Source organism: Clytia hemisphaerica, unplaced genomic scaffold (assembly GCF_902728285.1).
Source record: "Clytia hemisphaerica strain Z4C2 unplaced genomic scaffold, Clytia hemisphaerica genome assembly, whole genome shotgun sequence".
Classification (NCBI taxonomy): domain Eukaryota; kingdom Metazoa; phylum Cnidaria; class Hydrozoa; order Leptothecata; family Clytiidae; genus Clytia; species Clytia hemisphaerica.
In genome coordinates, this window is record NW_027103556.1 from 761,981 (window position 1) to 782,407 (window position 20,427).

The 20,427-nt window shown below is 35.4% G+C and overlaps 1 protein-coding gene across 1 annotated transcript in view; it reads right to left on the minus strand.

The window, feature by feature from the left end:
- The window catches only part of LOC136800534 (DNA repair and recombination protein RAD54B-like), a 54,658-nt gene extending 39,157 nt beyond the window's left edge, over positions 1-15,501 (minus strand). The window contains exons 1-12 of the mRNA XM_067057196.1: positions 15,014-15,501; positions 14,631-14,652; positions 14,367-14,388; positions 14,114-14,171; positions 12,071-12,158; positions 11,142-11,247; positions 4,614-4,678; positions 4,083-4,154; positions 2,996-3,138; positions 1,992-2,039; positions 1,774-1,852; positions 1,056-1,136 (exon numbers count right to left, since the gene is read on the minus strand). Coding sequence (XP_066913297.1) covers positions 1,056-1,136; positions 1,774-1,852; positions 1,992-2,039; positions 2,996-3,138; positions 4,083-4,154; positions 4,614-4,678; positions 11,142-11,247; positions 12,071-12,158; positions 14,114-14,171; positions 14,367-14,388; positions 14,631-14,652; positions 15,014-15,498 — 1,269 coding nt within the window. The 5' untranslated portion in view covers positions 15,499-15,501. The remainder of the gene's footprint in view (positions 1-1,055; positions 1,137-1,773; positions 1,853-1,991; positions 2,040-2,995; positions 3,139-4,082; positions 4,155-4,613; positions 4,679-11,141; positions 11,248-12,070; positions 12,159-14,113; positions 14,172-14,366; positions 14,389-14,630; positions 14,653-15,013) is intronic.
- Between the last annotated feature and the right edge of the window lie 4,926 nt (positions 15,502-20,427).

Genomic DNA, 20,427 nt, shown 5'->3' on the forward strand with positions numbered 1-20,427 from the left:
TTCTGGAAAGATGAAAATACGTTCAATAAGAATGGACCGGTGTTATCCACGGATGACTGTTTTTTCTCAAGCTTTTAAAGACTCCGAATTATTAGCAAATTTCAAGTGTAATGATTAGAAATATATCTTTGAGTCTTGGCCCGTTGAATAAAGAGTCAAGATTACGTCATTTTTCATATCGGAAACACCCGAAAAAGCCGGAATTCGACCCCTGTGTTGCTTTTTAGTAACAGGGGTCAAGTTCCGGTGTTTTCGGGTGTTTCCGATAGGGAAAATGACGTAATCTTGTCTTGCGCTTATCAAGAATTGCACCGGTATTTCCGAAGCCCCCTAAAAGGCTCACCGGAAATCACACCTTACACTTTTGCAAAAAATGAGGATCTGTAATCAGAAATTAGTACCAGCATCCGAAATCTTCGCATTATATTAGCGAGTTTACGAATCCTTTATTTTCTGCGGTGGAGACAGTTTTTCGCTTGTCCAGATCCTGACTACTCTGTACCAGAGTGTATCTCACGTTTATCGTTTCGTAGTACACTCTGTGCGCATTATCTACTTGATAAAAAATTTTAAACAAGACAATGACAACAGATCCTCTACGGTAATAAATTTTGAAATAAGCCGTTGATATCGGGTCTGTGTACAGACTAGATCATGACTGACTGAGAACGACAGTTAATCAACGTTTTTATAGTACTTGATTTTGCGGGTCAAATTGGAGTTGGTTTCAAGTTGTTTCAGTCACTCTTACGCCCTCATAAGCGCAGATACGTAACCTTACTAGTAAAATATTTCGCGAAGCAGCAAATATTTTCATAATTCGTTTTTTTCACCAAAGATGAAATACCCTTGCAAAGGTCTGTATTTTCTGATGGGAACTATTTCCACACACATATGATTTTGAGCAAGACTCTAACTTCGTTCTAATGGTATCTAAACTTCAAGACTTGCATCCAAACTAAAAAACTTTGTCCCAAAAGAATGTTCTCTTACGTTTTTAATATTCAACATTATTCAATAAAATTTTAATAAAAAAGAAACTGAAAATCACTTACATCAACTCTGTTGGTTGAGGAAACTACAAAAGGATTCAAACGCTCACTTCCCAACCATTTACAAAATTCTTTAGACCAATTCTACAATATAAATAAAAAACGTGGAACAGTTAGGTAATTATTGCTACAGCTTCAAGGAAAGACACTTTGAAAATAGTTTATCGTTAAGAGAAGAAAGTCCGCCCAACGCCCTTTCTTTAGATTGGTCTCTAGTCACTCAGGGTCTGTGGATCTATTTAAATTCACGTTTTTGTTTAATTACTTCAACTTTTGAGACCAAGTGTTCAAGTATAGAGTTCTGACACTTTCACACTCAAACCCAAGAACAAAAAAGAATTTTCTCTGGTAAGTTTAACCGAAAACTAAAAAAATCTTTAAAAAAATAAGTCCATTCAGATGTATGCTAGATGGTTCATTTTTCATAATATTGAATGGTTCACGAGTGATCTAAATCTAAAAAGTGAGAAAAATCTATTTCGGAACAAAGCGCAAGTAATATCTTTCTACAAAAACCTAACCATTAAATCAACCATTTTTGAAGACAGACATAACAATCTACAGACACTCTACAGACATAAATGGAACGTTTACTTTCACATTCACGTATACCTCCAAACGAAATCAAATTGACACTACTTTATTGATTTTTGGTCCGGATTTGATTCGCAAACTAGGCTACTTTTAACAGCTGCTTAGAGTGGTCAAAACAAATAGCTACCTTGGCGAGACTGTTAGGAGTGACAACAATTACATTTTTAACTGTCGGGCGTCCGTAAATACCTTGCTTCAATAAAGTCCTGAAAAAGAATATTTCAAAAAATACCTTTGTAATTATTGGAACGGCGCCCCGCTAATAATTTAAAAGCTGAAAACACATGACTAAAATGTAGTGAGAGCGTTATAGATCATAAATTGAAAGAAAGAAAAAACATATACCAAATGAGTGAAATACATTGTATTGTTTTTCCAAGACCCATTTCATCACTAAAAAAAGATTAAGAAGGGTAGATAGAGTCGATATTTTACGTGTATAGCCCAGTAATCTAAGGCTTTTAATTTTGTCACGGGCTCCATGGCCAGTCGACTCGGCTATCTATGAACGGCGCGAGGATTCAAGCCGCAAATTCTTTGTTTTTGAAGCTAGGACGTTTTAAACTTCTTTGAAGCTAATAAGTAAGAAGATTATTACTGTATTAAGAATGTGAACAGTCTAGGCCGGACAAAAATTTATCGACCTTTATAAAAAGCGTGTACTTGACTTTGCATTCCACTCCATGGTGCCTACTTAATTTTTGAAAAAAAAACAAAAGAAATTATATTATAACAGGGGGGGGGGTCGGTAGTAAAATCTCAGACATATATGAGTAGTAAAAGGATTTTTACAAATTTTTACATACCACCACCCAGACTCTTGGAAGAGGTATTTTATTACCCTGGTAGTAAAAGTTTTTGGGACAATTTGACATGGAGACCACCTATCTTTTTGTTGCTTTTCGGACTGATTTTACAAATAAAGCGAAAAAATTATTATATCTGTGACACATTTTCACTTAGTGCAAAAATTAATGCTTTGCCCTTAGAATTAAATTCTTTTTTATATCGGCAAAAAATTTTGAGAATTTTTTGTTAGCAGCAAACAACTTTCCAACAGAAAATTTTTTCAAATTATAAACATTTTCAGATTTTTTCAAGAAAGTCATCCAAAAAATTAAAAGAATTACAAAAATTGCTAAAATTTGCTAATTTTACCAGTTTTAACTACCCAGGTAGTAAAAACTTTTCAACATTTAACACAAATATACCACCCATTTTAGTATTTAACTACCCTGGGCAGTAAAGATTTTTTTCGATTTTTCGTCACACCACCACCGTAGTAAACGTCATTATGTCTGAGATTTTACTACGGACCCCCCCCTGATTATAATCATATTATAACTCACGCTAATATTGCACCATATGTTGGACTTTCACAATCTTCGCTGCGCATGTCCATAACACATTCGTAAAGAAATGTCACACCTTGGCGTTGATGCGGCCGCAAACATAGCGCTATGTATGGGTCTACAACCACCGGTACTGTTCCCTGTGATGTTAAGACTAAAGTTGTAATGAATTGATCAACTTTATTGAACAATATATGGTTATTTAATCATTAAGTGTTGACTCTTATCTCCTAATTTAAGAAGTCGGATTCTCCCTTTAATTACTAGAAAATCATTTTCTCCTCTAAACAAATTACTTCCATAAGGCTCAAGGGCTCAAATTAACTAATTTTTTCACTACACGTTTTTTTTTATAAGGAACACGTTTATAAGGAACTCGAGGCTGAAAACGGTTCAAAAAATAAGGAATTTTTAAGGAACTGCTCAGGCTGAGAAAAAGTGGATTTGAAAATAATGTACCTTATTGGGACTAATTTGACCAAATTTTGATCTTTCAAGGGGCAAAAAGTTCAAAATTTCCTATGTAGTAAGGAACTCCATAAGGAACTTTGAGACTGAAATTCTCTGTAAAAATAAGGAACTCCAGGCTCAGAGCAAAGTTAAGGTTCCTTATAAAAAAAGAAACGTGTATCTCGTAAAAAGCAAAAGCTTTTTAGATAAACTAACCATGGAAGACGATAGCCCTTGACCGTTGACCCAATAGGCATAAATACGTGATAATATCAGGGGTTGGTCAAAGCAAATTTTTCAGAAAATGAGATAAAATGCTAAGCAATGACCCGAAAATTGGAGTTGCTTTTATAAAAATATGTGTATTGTCAAATTCATTGAAATTACATCTACCGTACACTACATTGCTTGAACATTGCGCCAGCATAAAACATATGTAGCAATTTTAAATTAGTTCTTTATTTCGATATTTCGCTCGAATCTTTTCAATATATTAATATTCACTTGAGCACTTTGTGATTTTATTTATTTCACTGTATGATAAGGGTGAAATTTTATTACAACTTGATCATAAGTGGCAATAATAAACTGAGAGAAAAAAACGAGTACAGGTAGGTCCAAAAAGAGTACATACCTGCTGATGGGGTTCCGGCATAACCAAAGCCCCTTCTGCATTTGGGTTGTGTCTTGGTTTCAAACTGGTTTTCTAAGAGGCAAAATTGAACCTAGAATAAGTACTTACGAAAGAAGTTTTTTCATACTGGCGCTAAGTAAATGTTCATCCTGTATCCAACAATGCCCAATTGTGTGCCGTTAATGACGCCAAAAACCTACGAAAATCTCTCAAATTGACATCAAGTTCATAAGATTTCCGAAGCGTTTTACTTAAAGGTCTGTTGCAAAAAGTTGATGATTTTTAAAATAATAGACAACGAAAAAAATTTCTTCGTATCATTATACAATCAACTAAAAATGGAGTCAAAAATTAACAATTACAAAACAAGGAATTTGTCCAATTTTACGCCAGCCCTTACTCAGCCGCTGGCCCAAAAATAACACTGACAAGGGCCGATGTAAATAGAGCCAATAAGGTAATTCTCTGCAACAACTAACGTCCGCATTAACATTGAAAGTTTTACAATAACTTGAACAGAATTACATATACCTTATGATTTGATTTGACATCACTTTTGATTGGCTTGAACGGAGTAATCGCCTTCGTTTTTGCTGCTATTTTGAAAAATCATAAAAATTATTGACAATAATCTAAGGTCCCGAACATTAGTGGGGTCCGAAGTCTTTTCAAAATGTAACAAACGGTGGGGGGGGGGCCTTATTGCCGGAAACCCCATAATACTGCATAATAGGCAATTTTATACTAAAACCAGAATATTTAGGCAATTCAGTTTTTGATCTATGAAAATATTTTCGTAAAATTTTCGAAAATTAATAACCGGGGAGCCGGGGGAGACGCTTATTCGGGACCTTTATATCACTTTTGTTGATAAAGTTACATAATGATTAAAAGGATGACTGTAGAAAGGCTGATGGAATATCCAATCTTTTTTTCCCAGAAGGTTATTCCCAATCAATTTCTCCAGGCTATCAGTTACGGAAATATCTTCTACCCAAACCAGCTGTCTGCACCGTATATGAAATACCCGAAAGTAATTTTATTTCATTTCAGTCAAAATGATAGGATTTTTTAGGAAAATTTGTAGGTCAATTTTCAGCTATCTGCTAAGTTGAGAGCTAATTCCTCGAAGTTTGAATACTATATCATTTATCACACCTCTGTCTTACAGCCCCAAGCTATAAGCAAAAAGCTCGTACCCAAAAATTTTAAAAATGTCAAAAAATGAAGGTCTTCAAATCTCTCTAAAACCTATTTTTATGGGAATCTATGGTATTTTGTAGCAAAAAGCAAAAAAAAAATAGAGCTTAACCTCGCTTTAGAAATTTTTTATCGCATTTTTTAGGTTTTTGTAAAATCGCAGGCCAAAATAGGAGAAAAAATCATCAAGTTTTGAATTTTCTTCTCATTGACTTCATTTTTAACCCCTACTTTTAACCATTTTTGAAATCTACATAAAATTTCCGACAATTTGATATATAACATGCATATGTTCCCGAAAAATCAACATAGGCTAAATCTGTGCCTGCTGCTACGGTACTGAAAAAACTGCTTTGTATTGATGTCCTTATTACTGGTTTTTTTTTTCAGGTATAAATTCAAAAAACTAACCAAAAGGCCTCGTTTGCAAGCTGAGTCAACTTTCTATAGGACTTGGACTGGTTAATCTATGATTTGAGGCTTTCAAATCCATTTTTTCACTGACTAGTACTAGGTCAGAGTTTTTGTCACGCCGTGACGGAAAATTTTCAATAGCCTGTAAAAATCTATGAGAGTGGAATCAGGTCTTAATTTTCTCCATGAAACATCAACCATATAGTGTTAATCAGAAACCTAAAATAGAAATTCAAAAATCAACCCACAAGATTTTCTGTAGCCATTTTTAGTTTTTGTCACGCCGTGACGGAAAATTTGGGCCTATGTCAAAATTCCCCTATCTTTTCGTCAATTGTACTTGAATTGAGATTTCTTTGCTTGAAAATTCTTCAAATAGGTAGAGTATATCAGAATATGCAAAAAATGGAGTCAAAAATGCAGAATTACAATGAACTAGAGGTCCTGCAAGGTGGATTTTCTCATTTTTGATCAAAATGTTTCGTAGGCTAATTTTAGAAAAACTCGGATTTTTTTTAGGATTTAGCTCATGTTTTAACTTTCTAAGTTTATTTTGCTCATTCTAGTATGTATTTCTGACAACTTTACATTAAAATTATAATATTTCTTACAAATTCAGGAAAATAATAACATATTTCTCATTTATGATTTTTAGCGTTTCATCACTTTTTTGGCCAAAAATGGGTCATTTTGAGGCCGAAATCCAAAAAAACCGAAATATTAACTTGAAAATAACCCTATCATGTTATATATCAGTGGAAGCGGAATTTTGAGTAGATTTTGAATATCCAAGTTTCATGTCCTGAAAAAGAACTCAATTCAAATTATTATGCTTTAACAGCTAAAAATAGACATGGGTACGAGCTTTTTGCTTATGGCTCCCAGTGGAACTTTTTTCCTCAGTGGGGATAAAAATTCCTATTAAAGTCCCAATGGGGATAGGAATTCTATTGTTCCAAGGTTAAAAAATCCAGTGGGGATGGTTTTGGAGTTCAAACATGTAATTTCCTAGTGGGGCTGAAATTACTGAAGTTTTTCCCACCGGGAACGAAATTTTCGCCAAACTTTCCACTAGTACCTCCAAGCAAGAAAAAAAAAAAGGACAATTTTTTGTTTCTGATTGCTTTGATGAAATTAACCCATTCCAAAAAAAGAGGAAGTCTGTTATTTTTAATTGCTCCTTGGGAATACGAATCAACATAAAAGGGGTTGCGGAACGACCGTTCCGTTTTCGCAAAGCGAAGAAATTTCGACACTAACAAATTATTTTTATAAGTCAAACTTTTATTGATAATGTTTTCCAACTCAACTCTTTCTTTTTTATAAGAATTTTATACGAACAATACGAGGCTCAAAAATTAAATACGTTGGGTTTTGAGCAATTCAAAAACAATTTCAGGCTCAAAGTGCAAAAAAGGACAGCCAAACTTTTAAAAATATTTACTGGTTCTTATAAAAAAGAGTGCAAGTGACAAAAAAGAACACAAATGTTTCTTGTGCAATGGCTGAATGACCAACAACAAAGATATTACATTAGGCTTTAGGCTGGTAGTTTATCTGAACAAATTAAAAGACTTTTATCCCACCTTTTTGTGAGTTTTTGAAACAATTACTTAGCTCTCTATAAAACTTTTACAAAGACAAATTTATCAACAATTCAAAAATTAAATTATACATTTCCCTTCAAAATTTAAAAGAAAATAGTGCGTAGTTTGAAAGAAGTTCTTGAGCTTTTCAGCCATTAGAACCTAGTATACAATCTCTTAAAATGTGCTACCTCTTTATGATATCATTCACTTCAAATGTAGTATCAATTTCCGAAAAGGAATCAGCAGCCTAGCAATAATTTCCAGTAACTTATCAAGACTAGTGACATTTTTTGAGTGATGAAATTTTGTTATTTTGTGAGTCTATTTTTGCGATATTGTGTGTTCGGCAAAAAGATGTTCCCAATATTTCATTTATAAAATCAATCCAAACCAGTCCAAACTAATTTTTTCAAGAACCTTGCCTTGCAGAATAAAATTCAAAAACTTCTATAATTCATATAAGTATATTAAAGTAATGCCTTTACTATTTATTAGGCGGTAATAATAAGCGTTATCTACAACGATTAATTCCTCTCTATGAAGGGGCGCCAAATAAGAAAAAATAACTCATCGTGCGATTAGACAATGAAGCACAACCCAATCCCAACAAGTCAAAGAGTTATGAAAATATAAGTTGATTTGCCAGTAAAAAACACTTTTTTGTAAAAGATATCTTGTTTGAAAATATATTCGAGCTAGCATCAAAAGTAACATATCGGTACTTTATCATTTAAGTTTGTCTTTGGGGCTAAAGTCATCAATCATGCTTTTGTTATCACTTTACTGTATCGTACAAATATAAATCGGCATTATTCTAATTGATGATGATCAAGCTCCAATGTTAAACAAAAATCTCTCGAGAGTCAGCAAGCGATAATGGAATCAACAATCAATCAAGGCAAATCAAAATGATTGCATTCATTATCGAATAAATATTGAAGAAATCTTCAATGACGAAAATAGCAACTAGTAATTATCATTTTGATTCTGCTTTCCAGTACAGTCTTCTCTTTTGTCTCGTAAACATTGCACGGAATAACATGGAATTGGCACAATTTATATTCAGCAGGTCAGGACCATTTTTATTATTCTCCATCAATCACAATCTGTTTATACAGTCATAATGCTATGTATATTTTGGCTTTATGCTGCTTCTTTGTTGTGCACGTTCACCCACCAAAACTCTGAAACACTGCTGATTCAGCCAGTCGGCCGATCGGTAGTTAAAAGTCACCCATTACATCAATCAAGCTCCTTCACCTGAACCCTGAAGACAGAGAAAAGAGATGAAAATAATTATAGTTAGAGTAAAATTGAATAAACACACGAAATAAAAAATAAGCCTGTGGAAAGATGGCCATATGATATCCATGAAACACATGGCCGAGAAAAAAACATTTTGTTTTATGATGAGATGAAATCCAATTTAATACAAAAAAGTCAACACAAAGAAAAAGTACTAATGTAACATTCCAAAGATAGTTGAAACTATAAAGGTGAAAAAAACTGAAGATTTACCTTTCAATGGGCCATAATCAATCCAAAGGTTAATGCATGTGCACCTCAAAAACCGAAGAGATTCGTTGGTTTTTCAGGGCCATCTTTGTTGTTTTGAAAATGAAACGCAGAAAAAATGACTGGGCCCAGACATCTGGAACAAGCGGGAAAAAAGCAAAGGAGATAAAGCTTTGACACTCTTACTATTAATTGTACAAAAGTTGCAATTTTAATCAAAAGTCTTACTTTATAATACTTTTGATATCAATCATATTCTATTGCAATAAATATTTTTACAAAACAGATACTTTTAATAGTGCTACAGAAAATTGATCCCATCCAACACGAAGCAAAGTCGATATGTCACCGGACGATTTTTTTTGAAAATTTCGTGCATATACAAATTTTTTACGCCACACGCCCAGATCTAGAGAAAGGATGCTACACTCCCTTTCGGGCGCTTCGCGCCCTCAAAACGGTCGTTCCGCAAAAATCTTGGGCAAAGACGATCATGTTTTACCGAGTTTGTTTGCAACTATAAGCTAATCGTATACATCTCTTTTAAGTCAAAATTATACCATTAGCTTAGAACCTTGGCTAGGATATAAGCAAACTTGTCTACATTCGTTGGGAGAGTAACGATGGAGTTCTTTTTTTTGCAACAGGAGCCACGACTATATCCATATAGTCCATCATATTTTATTGATTCAGTGATAATTAAATATTATTCTTAAATTGTTTGTTGTATAAAACCCTATAAAATGCATTACACGCTTCTTCTTTTATAAGAATGGTGTTTTTTCATTTCATCATATGGATATTCTTAAATATTTAGGAAAAAATCATCCTAAAATATTCTTAGGGTATTTTCTTGGGTTAGGGTCGAAATTTAACCGGAATTTAACTGGGAAATACACACCTGAAGAAAAAAATGGCAAATTTTGAGCCTTACTGGGGAAAACTGGCAATTTAAAGTTTAAAATACTGTAAATGGCATTCTTAGATTTAGTTACCTAACTCCATGATGGCGATATTCTTAGCATTATTCTAAATTTTTTGGCAATTTTCATCATGGACATTCTTATAAAGTGTATTCTTATAAAAAAAGCGTGTTGTTTGTTTTATTGATCTTGTTTGGATTAGTATTAAGTATTCAGAGAATGTTATTGAATTAAATAAAGGATTAAAGGCTTTTATAGATTTAATAGCATATTTAATGATTTTAGTTCGTATCAACTTAACGCCACCTTCGAAGGGATATAAACAAGACGGACAGCGGGGGCGGACAACTGGTTAATTTCAAACGAACACCATTTACAGCTACAGAAAGAGCCCATGCAAGCATTCACCGAATATTTCCCAGCTTAACATACTGGAATGACTCATTCCCTTTATCTCAAGAATATCAAATGCAGACAATACATCAAAGCAGATGGAAAAAACGCAATGGTAGAATAAGCCAATTAATTAATTCCAAGGGGAGCTAGTCCTAAGCATATCAAGCGTTCCAATGTCCAATGGTCTCTCAACTTTCATATATAGCTCAAAAGAAGAGTATGAGCGAGAGGATCTCAGAAAGTGCTGGGATAAAAGTTTAAATTCGTCAAACCTAAAGATAACGACAAAAAAACTGATTTAAACGCTATAACATACGTCGCAAAAACACGTCAAAAGAAGGATTCAAATGACGTCATTATTGAAAAACAGCGATAACTTGATATCTATTAATGCAATCAAAACCAAATTTTGACTGGATACGTAGTTTAAGGATGTTGAAATATTTGTTGAAGAGACTAACTCAACTGAGATCTTTACTTTCGCTTACGAGCTTGCTCAAATCTACTCTCACCGTTTCTACTAAACTGAAAGTTTTGTCCACACTCTGGAGAAAAGCTGGTCATTTCTTGAAATTTAGTGAGTTTCACTGCGACTTACAATGTAAACCCTGAACTACATTAAGTAAACCATATCTTATAAACATTTTTTCAACATTTGATGTACCACAGAAGTGGAGTGCTTCAAGCTTTTCCAAGCAAAAATAAGTTAATATTGCAAAAAATATGTTGCTAATGTTTTCGAAAATCCGCGAAACTTCTGATCGGTCAAGTGCTGGAATTCTATTGTAGTGTCACGTGACCTAGACAGGATTTCCTACCTAACCACGGCACACTTTTCAGCCAAAGCACTCCATCTAGCCCTTCGGGCTGTATGTTGTACCCGCATTGGACTGATAACACTTTTCTACACTTTATAACTTTCCAAGTAGGCAGTATCTGTTGGTAGATAGATCAGTGAGTGTGATAACGCAATTCTAACATAATAGCTTGATAGGAAAAATTTTTATGACAAAAGCACACACCACTAGACGGAGATGAATGTGTATTTTCTTTCAAATCGTCATTTTGAGCGGCCGATGTGAAGCAATTGCCATTCTGGTAGTCCTCTGGACTGATGCTGTTTTGAATCTAAAACGACAAGAGAAATTTCGGCAAACTTTTGCCACACTCAGTTTTTACACAAATGGTGCGTGGCAAAAAGAATCGCATATTTTCAGTAGTTTTGAGGAACTCGCTGGTTTCTAACGCCAACAATTCAATAGTTAGGGTTTTCCCGGTTGGACCACCCTCGTATATTATAACTTTACTTCTGTAATTTTTGATTTAATGATGCGTTTCTACTAATTGAAAACAGTCCAAAACAAACAACGTCTGGAAGATTCAAATTTCGCTAATTATAGTACCGCTCTTTCGCAAACAGTTTAAAATGACAAAAATGACACTATCTAAATAGTCGCGGGAATAAACCAAAAATTGATTGCCAGGCCCTTTTAATCTTATTAGTAGAAATGAGGAACTCGAAAATATCGATGACACAATTTTGACAAAAACGCCCACATAGGAGAATCTAAATTGCACCAAAATGTCAGTAATACGGTGAATCACTCAAATATTTACTCAATTTTCTTGGCAAATTAATTGTAAAAATCCAAACGATATGATCACAGAATTTTTAAAGTTGTCTGTCATGGTTGTCTAGCGTTTAGACGCATCATTCACTATACAAAAGTCCAAGTTGTAATTACCGTAGCAAATGGTATTTTTCGCACCAATAATCCAATATAGGTCCAATCGGATATTAATTATTTCTTTCTTAAGTCGAAACTGATCTTATTGAGATTTTTCCCAGCTGGCACACAACGTCGTTTCAACGTTCATCTAACGTTATATGGATGTTGCAAACGTTAGATAAACGTTCAAACGACGTTGTGTGCCAGCTGGGTTCACTTACCTCGACTTCTTTACCACTGAACTTGATCAAACTTCCATCTTCCAATGCTGCCAAATCTGATGATTTGCATCCTGAACTCTTGCATATCCTATAAAGTTTGAGACAATAAAATTAATGTTTTCTTGTTGAGACCAAACGTTACAACAATTTTATGAAAGATATTATTCGTCTCAATCGACGAAATAAGAATGCAGAAAGCATTTTTTGAAGAATAAGCAAACTATAGATCATCCAAGAAACACGATACAGAAAAACCATTGCTACAGTCTGTTCCTCTAAAGAATCCTGCATTGTAACACGCATGCGTAATTTGTCGCTCTTTAAACCATACGTAGTTAATTCCCGTGATAAACAAAGAGGATTGAATTCGTAGGGGTGGTACAGTCACTTTTCGGTCGGGGTTGTGGACGGGAATGTGATTATGAAATTTGTTGTTCTTTTTGTCTATTTTTAGTAAATGTAGGATTCTTTAGAAAACCCCTCCTAAAAAGAAAAATCTGACCGGTAACTAACGACATAAGTGTCTATTTATTCGTGATTTATTATTCAAACAGTACAGGGCTACATACACTACACAATATATTGTCAGTCAATATATTGATGAAATATTGCTAGAGTGCAGACAATATATTGAAAGGTGTCTGCAATATATTGTCAGCTCGATTTGCAATTTTCCAACAATATAGGGGGATTGTTTACAGAAAGAAAATTCCTTTTCATAATAGAGCACCTGTTATTTACATCGTACATTACGGTCCGAAAACGATATTGTCAAATATTGTTCGTCAATATATTGTGTAGTCTAAGTAGCCCTTACGGATATTTTTATTTGTTCTTTTTGGATCGCACATGGTGCCATACGCTGTTATAGTGGACAATCGAGCCATCTTATCTCAAAAAGAAATTGAAAGAAATTAAAAATACTTTTAAAAAAATTATTGAATTATTTGATTGGATTCAATTTTAATGTGCTCAGTACTTCATATTTCATGATGAAAACAATTTTTATTTTCATCTATGATGTTTCTGGTTTAAGACATGGTATTCATAAAGCGATTTGCTCCAAAATTGGAACGCATCGTAAGTGTACTTTATTAGTTAAAATATCGTGGGAATTGCCAACCCTAGATTTACAAGCATCTAGGAAAGCCAAGCTGTAAATAACAGAAACATTTTACAGCTTGTATATCCAGGCTACCACAGGTTTTTTTTCGACTAATAGTAAAATGACCCTATATACAGCAAATAATATTTGACTACATTGACTTCTAGTAAAAAAAAACCCTTAAACTCAATTTTCAAATACTTTAAACACACAATGCTTTTCTAGGAATTCTAAAATGAAACTAAGTATCATTATAAAGATTTTTGACGGGGGTTGATACTTATGGTGATTTACAGATTTCCCTTCCAGACATCCTCTTAAAAAATAAAAGAGTAAAAAAAGAGCTACGGTTTAAAGGTGATGTCTGTCTGTACACACGAAAGTAGAACAGGATCTTTCATGACAGTTTAACGGTCAAAGTCAAATAGAATAAATAAGAAATCCGCTGTTTTTCTTGACAAAACACAATCTGTTTTTCTTGACATAAAACACGATTGTGTTAATAAATACATTGAACCTTGTATTATAGACGGGGAAGTACCTCGTGAACAGAAAAGCAGTAATAAAGAGACAAGATATTGATGGAGATGGAAATTTGAAATCGTTTATTTTAAAGACGTTATTACGAAATAGCTATTCTATTATATAAATAGAACATTTATATAGAACTTTTACCGATAATGTGGTAATCTCAGCCTCAGTAAAGTAAAAAAATCCCATTTCTCATGTTTGTAGAAGCAAGTTTAAGGGTTTCAAGGGTCATTTTGCCAATTTCAAGGGGTTTGAAATTTCAAGAGTTCGACGAATTTTCATTAGAAGGAAAACAAACCAACGCCAGGGGGTGTTACAAGAGCAGAGTTGCAGAGTAGCCTCAAGACCCTTGGTATAGGATTGGGGGGGGGGTCGATGATCACGTGCTTGAGCAAAATATCACTTACTGGTTTCCTTGTGTATCATATAAAGTGGCCAATTTGTTATTTTTGACCACCAAAACACCTGAAAAAAACATAATTTCCGAATGTTTAAGAAATAAAATATCCATGTTAATTTTACCTTAGTGTATGAAACAACAGGTATATGTAAATGAAATATCAAAGTTTACCAGTAAAGGGTTTGATACCCAAAACATGTTCGAAATTCAAGCACACTGACAGCCAAAAAAACGTCTCGTTGTAAAAACAGAATACTTACCATCTCCTTCCCAAACTTTGTTCTAAAAAAGGAAATTAGCCGAAATTCAAAGATTTTCCGGTGGTCTAATCTAAGTAATTAAACGGTTTTTCCATCACAGAATTCGAGTAACAACCCCATTTCGAGAACAGAGTTGGCAACAGAAAGAAAAAGTATGTCAAGATTTTGAAGAATGATATGCGGACAGTGAGCTCTATGCATCTTTGTTACTCTTCGTTTTTTAAGTAAAATACACTCACCAGTTCCTAGATAAAAAGTAAATACCTTTTTCGATGAACATTTGCACCTAAATATAGAAAAGTAAATAGATTAAAATGGCTTTGCAAATGCACACCGCGACGAATCTAAAAAGAGTAAAAAATCTGCACAAAGTTATTCGTTTGTACGACTTGTGATCCCATCCTCCTTTGTGTTAATTGCTCTTGACGTTAATTAATTACAATATCAAAAGAAAGGTAATAACTTTCACGGTTTTTCAATCAATTCGAAATGAACTGTGGGATTGGAACCCGTACAAATTTATAGTTGAAATAATTATGACGTGTGCAATTGTAGTTCCAATAATTGCATAGAATGAACTGGGGATTTTAAAACGTACAATTTTTTCACGAGATTGTTCACAGGTAAAAACAAAAATATCATTTTACCATAAGACTTCAAAGCAGTTGGTATTCTCTGTTTGTGTAGTTGATGAGTTGGATGAACTTTCCTGTTGATTAAAAGTGGATTCAGTTTTGTGAAGACTTTTTGTTTTACCAAGATTGGAGCGAGAATTTGAAGGTTTTACAAACGTTTTCGACGGCTTTACGGTAAGTGTACTTGAAAATCTTTCAACAGCTACATCTTTTTCATTAGAGGTTTTCGAAGATTGAACGGTAAGTTTATTCGCTGGTTTCTCTTCTGGAAGAGTGTTTCCAACTATGGCATTCTTAACATTCCTGCCAGCAGTATCATATCTTTCTTCGCCATGTAATGTTTCCTTGGCAACAGTTTTCACTTTGAAAGGTGTTTGGAACTTTGTGCCGGAACTACAACTTTGTTCTTTCTGCGTAGAATTCCCATTGAATGGTGTACAAAATTTACGTTTTTTAGCAGATTGTCCTTGTAATGAAGGGGCAGAAGATTTTCTCATTTTTAATCTAGAAAAAGGAGAAAATCATTAAGTTACGGAAAAACATTAGAGAGACAAATTGACAGGGACGCAACGTGAGTTTACAAAAACTCTAACGACTGTTGTATGCATTCCATTAGGCAATCTATAATAACAAGCTTTTTCAAATTTTGGTATAAAAGCCACTGCGTTGGTAGATGATCTAAAACGAGTGCCCATATTGAAAGATGGGTAAAAGCCTTTTTATGAATAGCCCATTACTCATTGTTTGGACAGAAAAAGTTTTATCAAAACAAAGGTCGGGACTTTCTTTGGCAATAAATCCCGAGGGAACCCTTTGCGTCAACAGACATAAATAACAGACCGTATTCACTATAGTCCGCGCGGACAATTTACATCAATTTTCATTATCCACGTGGAAATCTCCCATCCTTCAAAAAACGTTCCATTTTCCCGCCGAAACTGCTTTAAATATTTTCGAAATGGCGGTGCAAAGAGATTAATTCTTGATTTATAAATCACTGATGCCTGATATATTATACTTATACTGGAGCAATAGTCCCTGTCTCATAGAATACAAAATTTCAACGAATTCTGACGGAATTACCGCTCTACAGCTTCCACAGTTGCTCCAAATTCAGCAAATTCATCGAGAAAAAAAATTCTTTTTCGAGGAGGGGTTTCATTTTACTGCATTCCATATTTGTATATTTGGCTTTCACAATTAGAAACAAGGAATATTGATCTGGGAAAATACCATAATAATACTTTCTTCAAGAACAGTTCTTCACAAACGTCAAAGATCATTTCCATAGAAGTGGAAATATCAGTAGTTAGATTGCTAAATCATAGTGTGAAGAATCTAAAACTTTTTGGAACTTATTATATAGCATTAAAGGATTCAGAAAAGTGTTACTGGCCAAGAACAAAAGGGCAATATAGATTCTTCGCATTAAAAGGCTACTTATAGACTACACAATATATTGACGAACAATATTTGACAATATCGTTTTCGGACCGTAATGTATGAAGTAAATAACGGATACTACATTATATAAAGAATTTTTTTCTGTAAACAATCCCGCCCCTATATTGTTAGAAAATTGCAAATTGAAGCTGACAACAAATTGCGGACACCTTTTCAATTTATTGCCGGTACTTAGCAATATGTTGGTATTGTCAATATATTGCCTGACAATATTTTGTGTAGTGTATGTAGCTCTTAGGTTAACTAAACGTGAAATTTCTGAGGTCGGCAATCTGACTACAGCCGAAATTTTGCAAAATTCAACCATTTTTCAATATTGGGGAGCATCGCTAGAGTCGTAATCTAGGACTTTTAGCAGGTCTATCGATTGTTTTCACGGGGTCCACTAGCTGGACCGGCTATGTAAGAAATTAAATAAAGGAACATTAGCAGGAGCGGGGATTAAAACCGGGAACAACCCCTGGTTTCAGATGATGACGTCTTAACAATTCGACCATCGCTCTTTAAACAACTGCCATTAACATGACGGCACGTCAAAAAACTTCATCTCTATTTCATACATCCTACTCTAGCAGTCTAAAGGCCGGTCACCACTTCCACGCGCTGCGATCGCAACTTTTGGCTTCAATCCTTTTTTCAACCGTTACGTCAGATCGCGCCAATGGAGTTGCTTCATTTGACCAATAGCGTGAAAGCTTTGCTCGAAAAAGTGTGATCGAAGCGCGCGCAAGTGGAGACCGGCATTAATTGGTATCACTTAACCATATTACAATTATTTCAATCAAAAACTAACCACTATTGGGCTATCCCAGAAATAGTCTGTACCCCCCTATGTTGAGGAGGTGTGACGTCCAGGGTGGTATAGGAAATAAAAAAAATTCAGGGTTGTCCGGTTTTTCAAGTGCAAAAATCCAGGGTTGTTACCATATGTCGAGGAGAAAAGTCCAGGCTGGACTGTTTTTTTCGAAGGGAAAAAATCCTAGGTGGTCCATTTTTTAGAATGAACAAATCCAAGGTGGTCAGTACAATTAGGTGAAAATCAAGAGGGGTGCTGACTGTGGGAGCCCAGTCGTAAATGGAGAAGGTAAAATCCAGGGGGTCTAGTGTTAGAAAAATCCAAGGGGGCTGAAAGAAGTCAAAACCTTCATTACTCAAGATGTCACTGATGTCACCAAGGTTACTGATAAACAACTGATTCAAATCAAGAAAGACAATCCCAGTGTTTTCGACAAGTTAGACAAGATCGCCTTGAAGTATGGGAAACTTTTACAATTAACAATTGCTGATGAGACAGTTCTGGCAGAAGTCCCAATGATTGATAAACTTTATGAGACTTTAAATTCCTTCAAATCTGACTTTGCATCCAAAGTAAGCAAAGAGTACAACAAGTGAGAGCTCAAAAAGAACTACAACACAAAGCTTTTGCATATCAAGCTTGATAAATTCAGTGGTTACGATTCAGCCACTCGCACTGACTTCTACAAATTTCGCAGCAACTTCGAGAAGCTTCATCTTATCGACACACCAACTCGACTACTTCCTGACCTGTTCAAGAACAACTATCTATCCGAGCCAGCTCTCAGCCTTGTCAAATCATTTGAAACCATTGACGAAAGATGGAACAAACTGGAGAATGCTTATGGCAATAACAAAACAATGCTTTACAAGAAACTCCAGACTTTGTCCCTATCTGAACTCAAGTCATCACGCGATCCTGAAAAACTTGTTTAAGAACAAGTTTAAGAACATCATTCGTGAAGCCATGTCACTTGCCAAGAAGTTCAACATCGAGAACAATCTCTACTTCAACAGGGCGTTCTATCGGACATCTATTAACAACTTGTTGATGGACGATTCAGAAGATTCCTTGCAACAAAAAGGAGACATGTGTGAGACTGCTTGTTTTTCTAAACAAGGAGGTGCATTTATCCAATAAAACCTTCTCACTCAAGGACCAAAAAGCGACAAGAAATTGATAGATGACTAAAGACAAGGACGACAAGGACCTAGCAAACCAAACAAACGAGATTCTTATTACGGTGAACCTAAACGCCACCAAAACAAATGTCAACTCTGTGGGAATCGCCTACACCTGATCAACATCATCAATCCAACGGTCTAAATGGTATGAAGATCATTCAATATTACACCTGTCTCAAATTCGTCGAAAATCAAACAATGACATGTCGAATCAGTCAATGGCAATCGAATCAATGCTTTCTTCGACGATGGATGTAGCGATTTCATCATTTCAGCCTAAGCAGTCACGTTACTTGGCCCTGCAGCAAAACTCGTAAATCAAGAACAGATCACTGTAGGTGGACTTGGAAAATCCATCACCAGATCAACACGTGGTACCTACCAAGTCAACATTCCAATGCACGATGGTGAGATCATTTCTTTAGTTGGCATCTGCCTCGGCAGAATCACCTCTACCATTACTATCCATTGACGTTGAGCAAGAAATTCAGCAAGACTACAAGAACAACCATCCTCAAGGATCGAGAGTGTTGTCATTAAAGCTCCCTCCTGCCGTTGGTGGCGACACACATCTCATGTTCCAAAGCTTGTTTATCAGATGGAATCCGGGTTATCATTGTTTGAATCACCCCTTCCTCAATTCATATGGTGGTGGTCCACACAAGCTGTTCACCCAAATCCACGATGGATACTTCACAACTCAATCATTCTTCATAAATGTGGACCAAATCATTTCGACAACGAAGTTCCACTCCTTGGCTACTACAGCGACTTTTCTCAATCGATCAACTCCATCGACACTCAAACTCATCTGACATCACGCCAGCGTCTCTTCGAGCTAGCAGAGACAACCGGAAGTGAAATTACCTACGGTTGCCCAGTCTGCAGAACCTGCAACCAATGCAAGAACCACGATGAATACGAAACAATCAGCTTGAGAGAAGAAGTTGAGCAACATATCATCGATTCGTCAATCACTCTCAATCCTGACAAGTCATCCATCACCGTAACTCTACCGTTCAAATCAGATTCAAAGAGACTTGTAAACAACAAAACAATGAAATACCAACAGCTACTAAAGCTCAATCTACCAATGAAAGTCAAGGACAAACAAGACATCTTGGGTTCTGAGTCTTAACTCCAAAGCCTTGGGTACGTTGAGTAACCTAACCTAAGGAATCTTCCTGAAGCAACACAACAATATCTTCGTGACCGAACCACTCAATACTACATCCCTTGGCGTGCTGTATGGAAAGGGAACTCAGTGAGCACACCGTGCAGGGTGGTGTTTCTCAACCCACGTCATCAGGATACAGCTATGATCTCCTCGCCTCTCCTCCTCCTTTTTGCCAAAGGACAAAATAATCTCAACAAATTGCAAGAAATCGTCATTCGCTGGTTCACTCATCAAGTTGCAATACACGCCGTACACATTAGTTTCAATGCCATGAAACTCGAAGAATCCAATTGGTGTTTCCAAAGATACATCTGGGAACCTAACCTTGACCCAACAAAGCTTCCAGAAGAGAAGATCATCAAGACCCTGATTTATGGAGTTTGTTTGTCAAGGAATCAAGCTGAACATGGACTTCGCAAGATCGCCGACCTGTCACAATGACATGTACGTAGACGATTGCCTGTCTGGGAGAGGGGACGCACCCAAGCTCGACAATCTCGAATTCGTTCTCAGCAAAGGAAACTTTCGACTCAAAGGTGTTTCGTTTTCTGGAGAAGAACCAAACGAAAGCCTCACGATGGCGATGGAGAGACGATCCATGTAGCAGGTACAAAATGGTTTCCAAAGGACGACACGATCAGGTGGTAAATCAGAACATAAAATATAAAGAACTAGACTGTGAAACAGTTTTCTGACTGGATATCCAAGCTATATCAAAGTAATTCACCAAAACATTCTTTAAAGATTCTTTTTTACAATGAATAACTTTTCTAACTCTCATTTCCCAATGGATGAAGCTCTAACT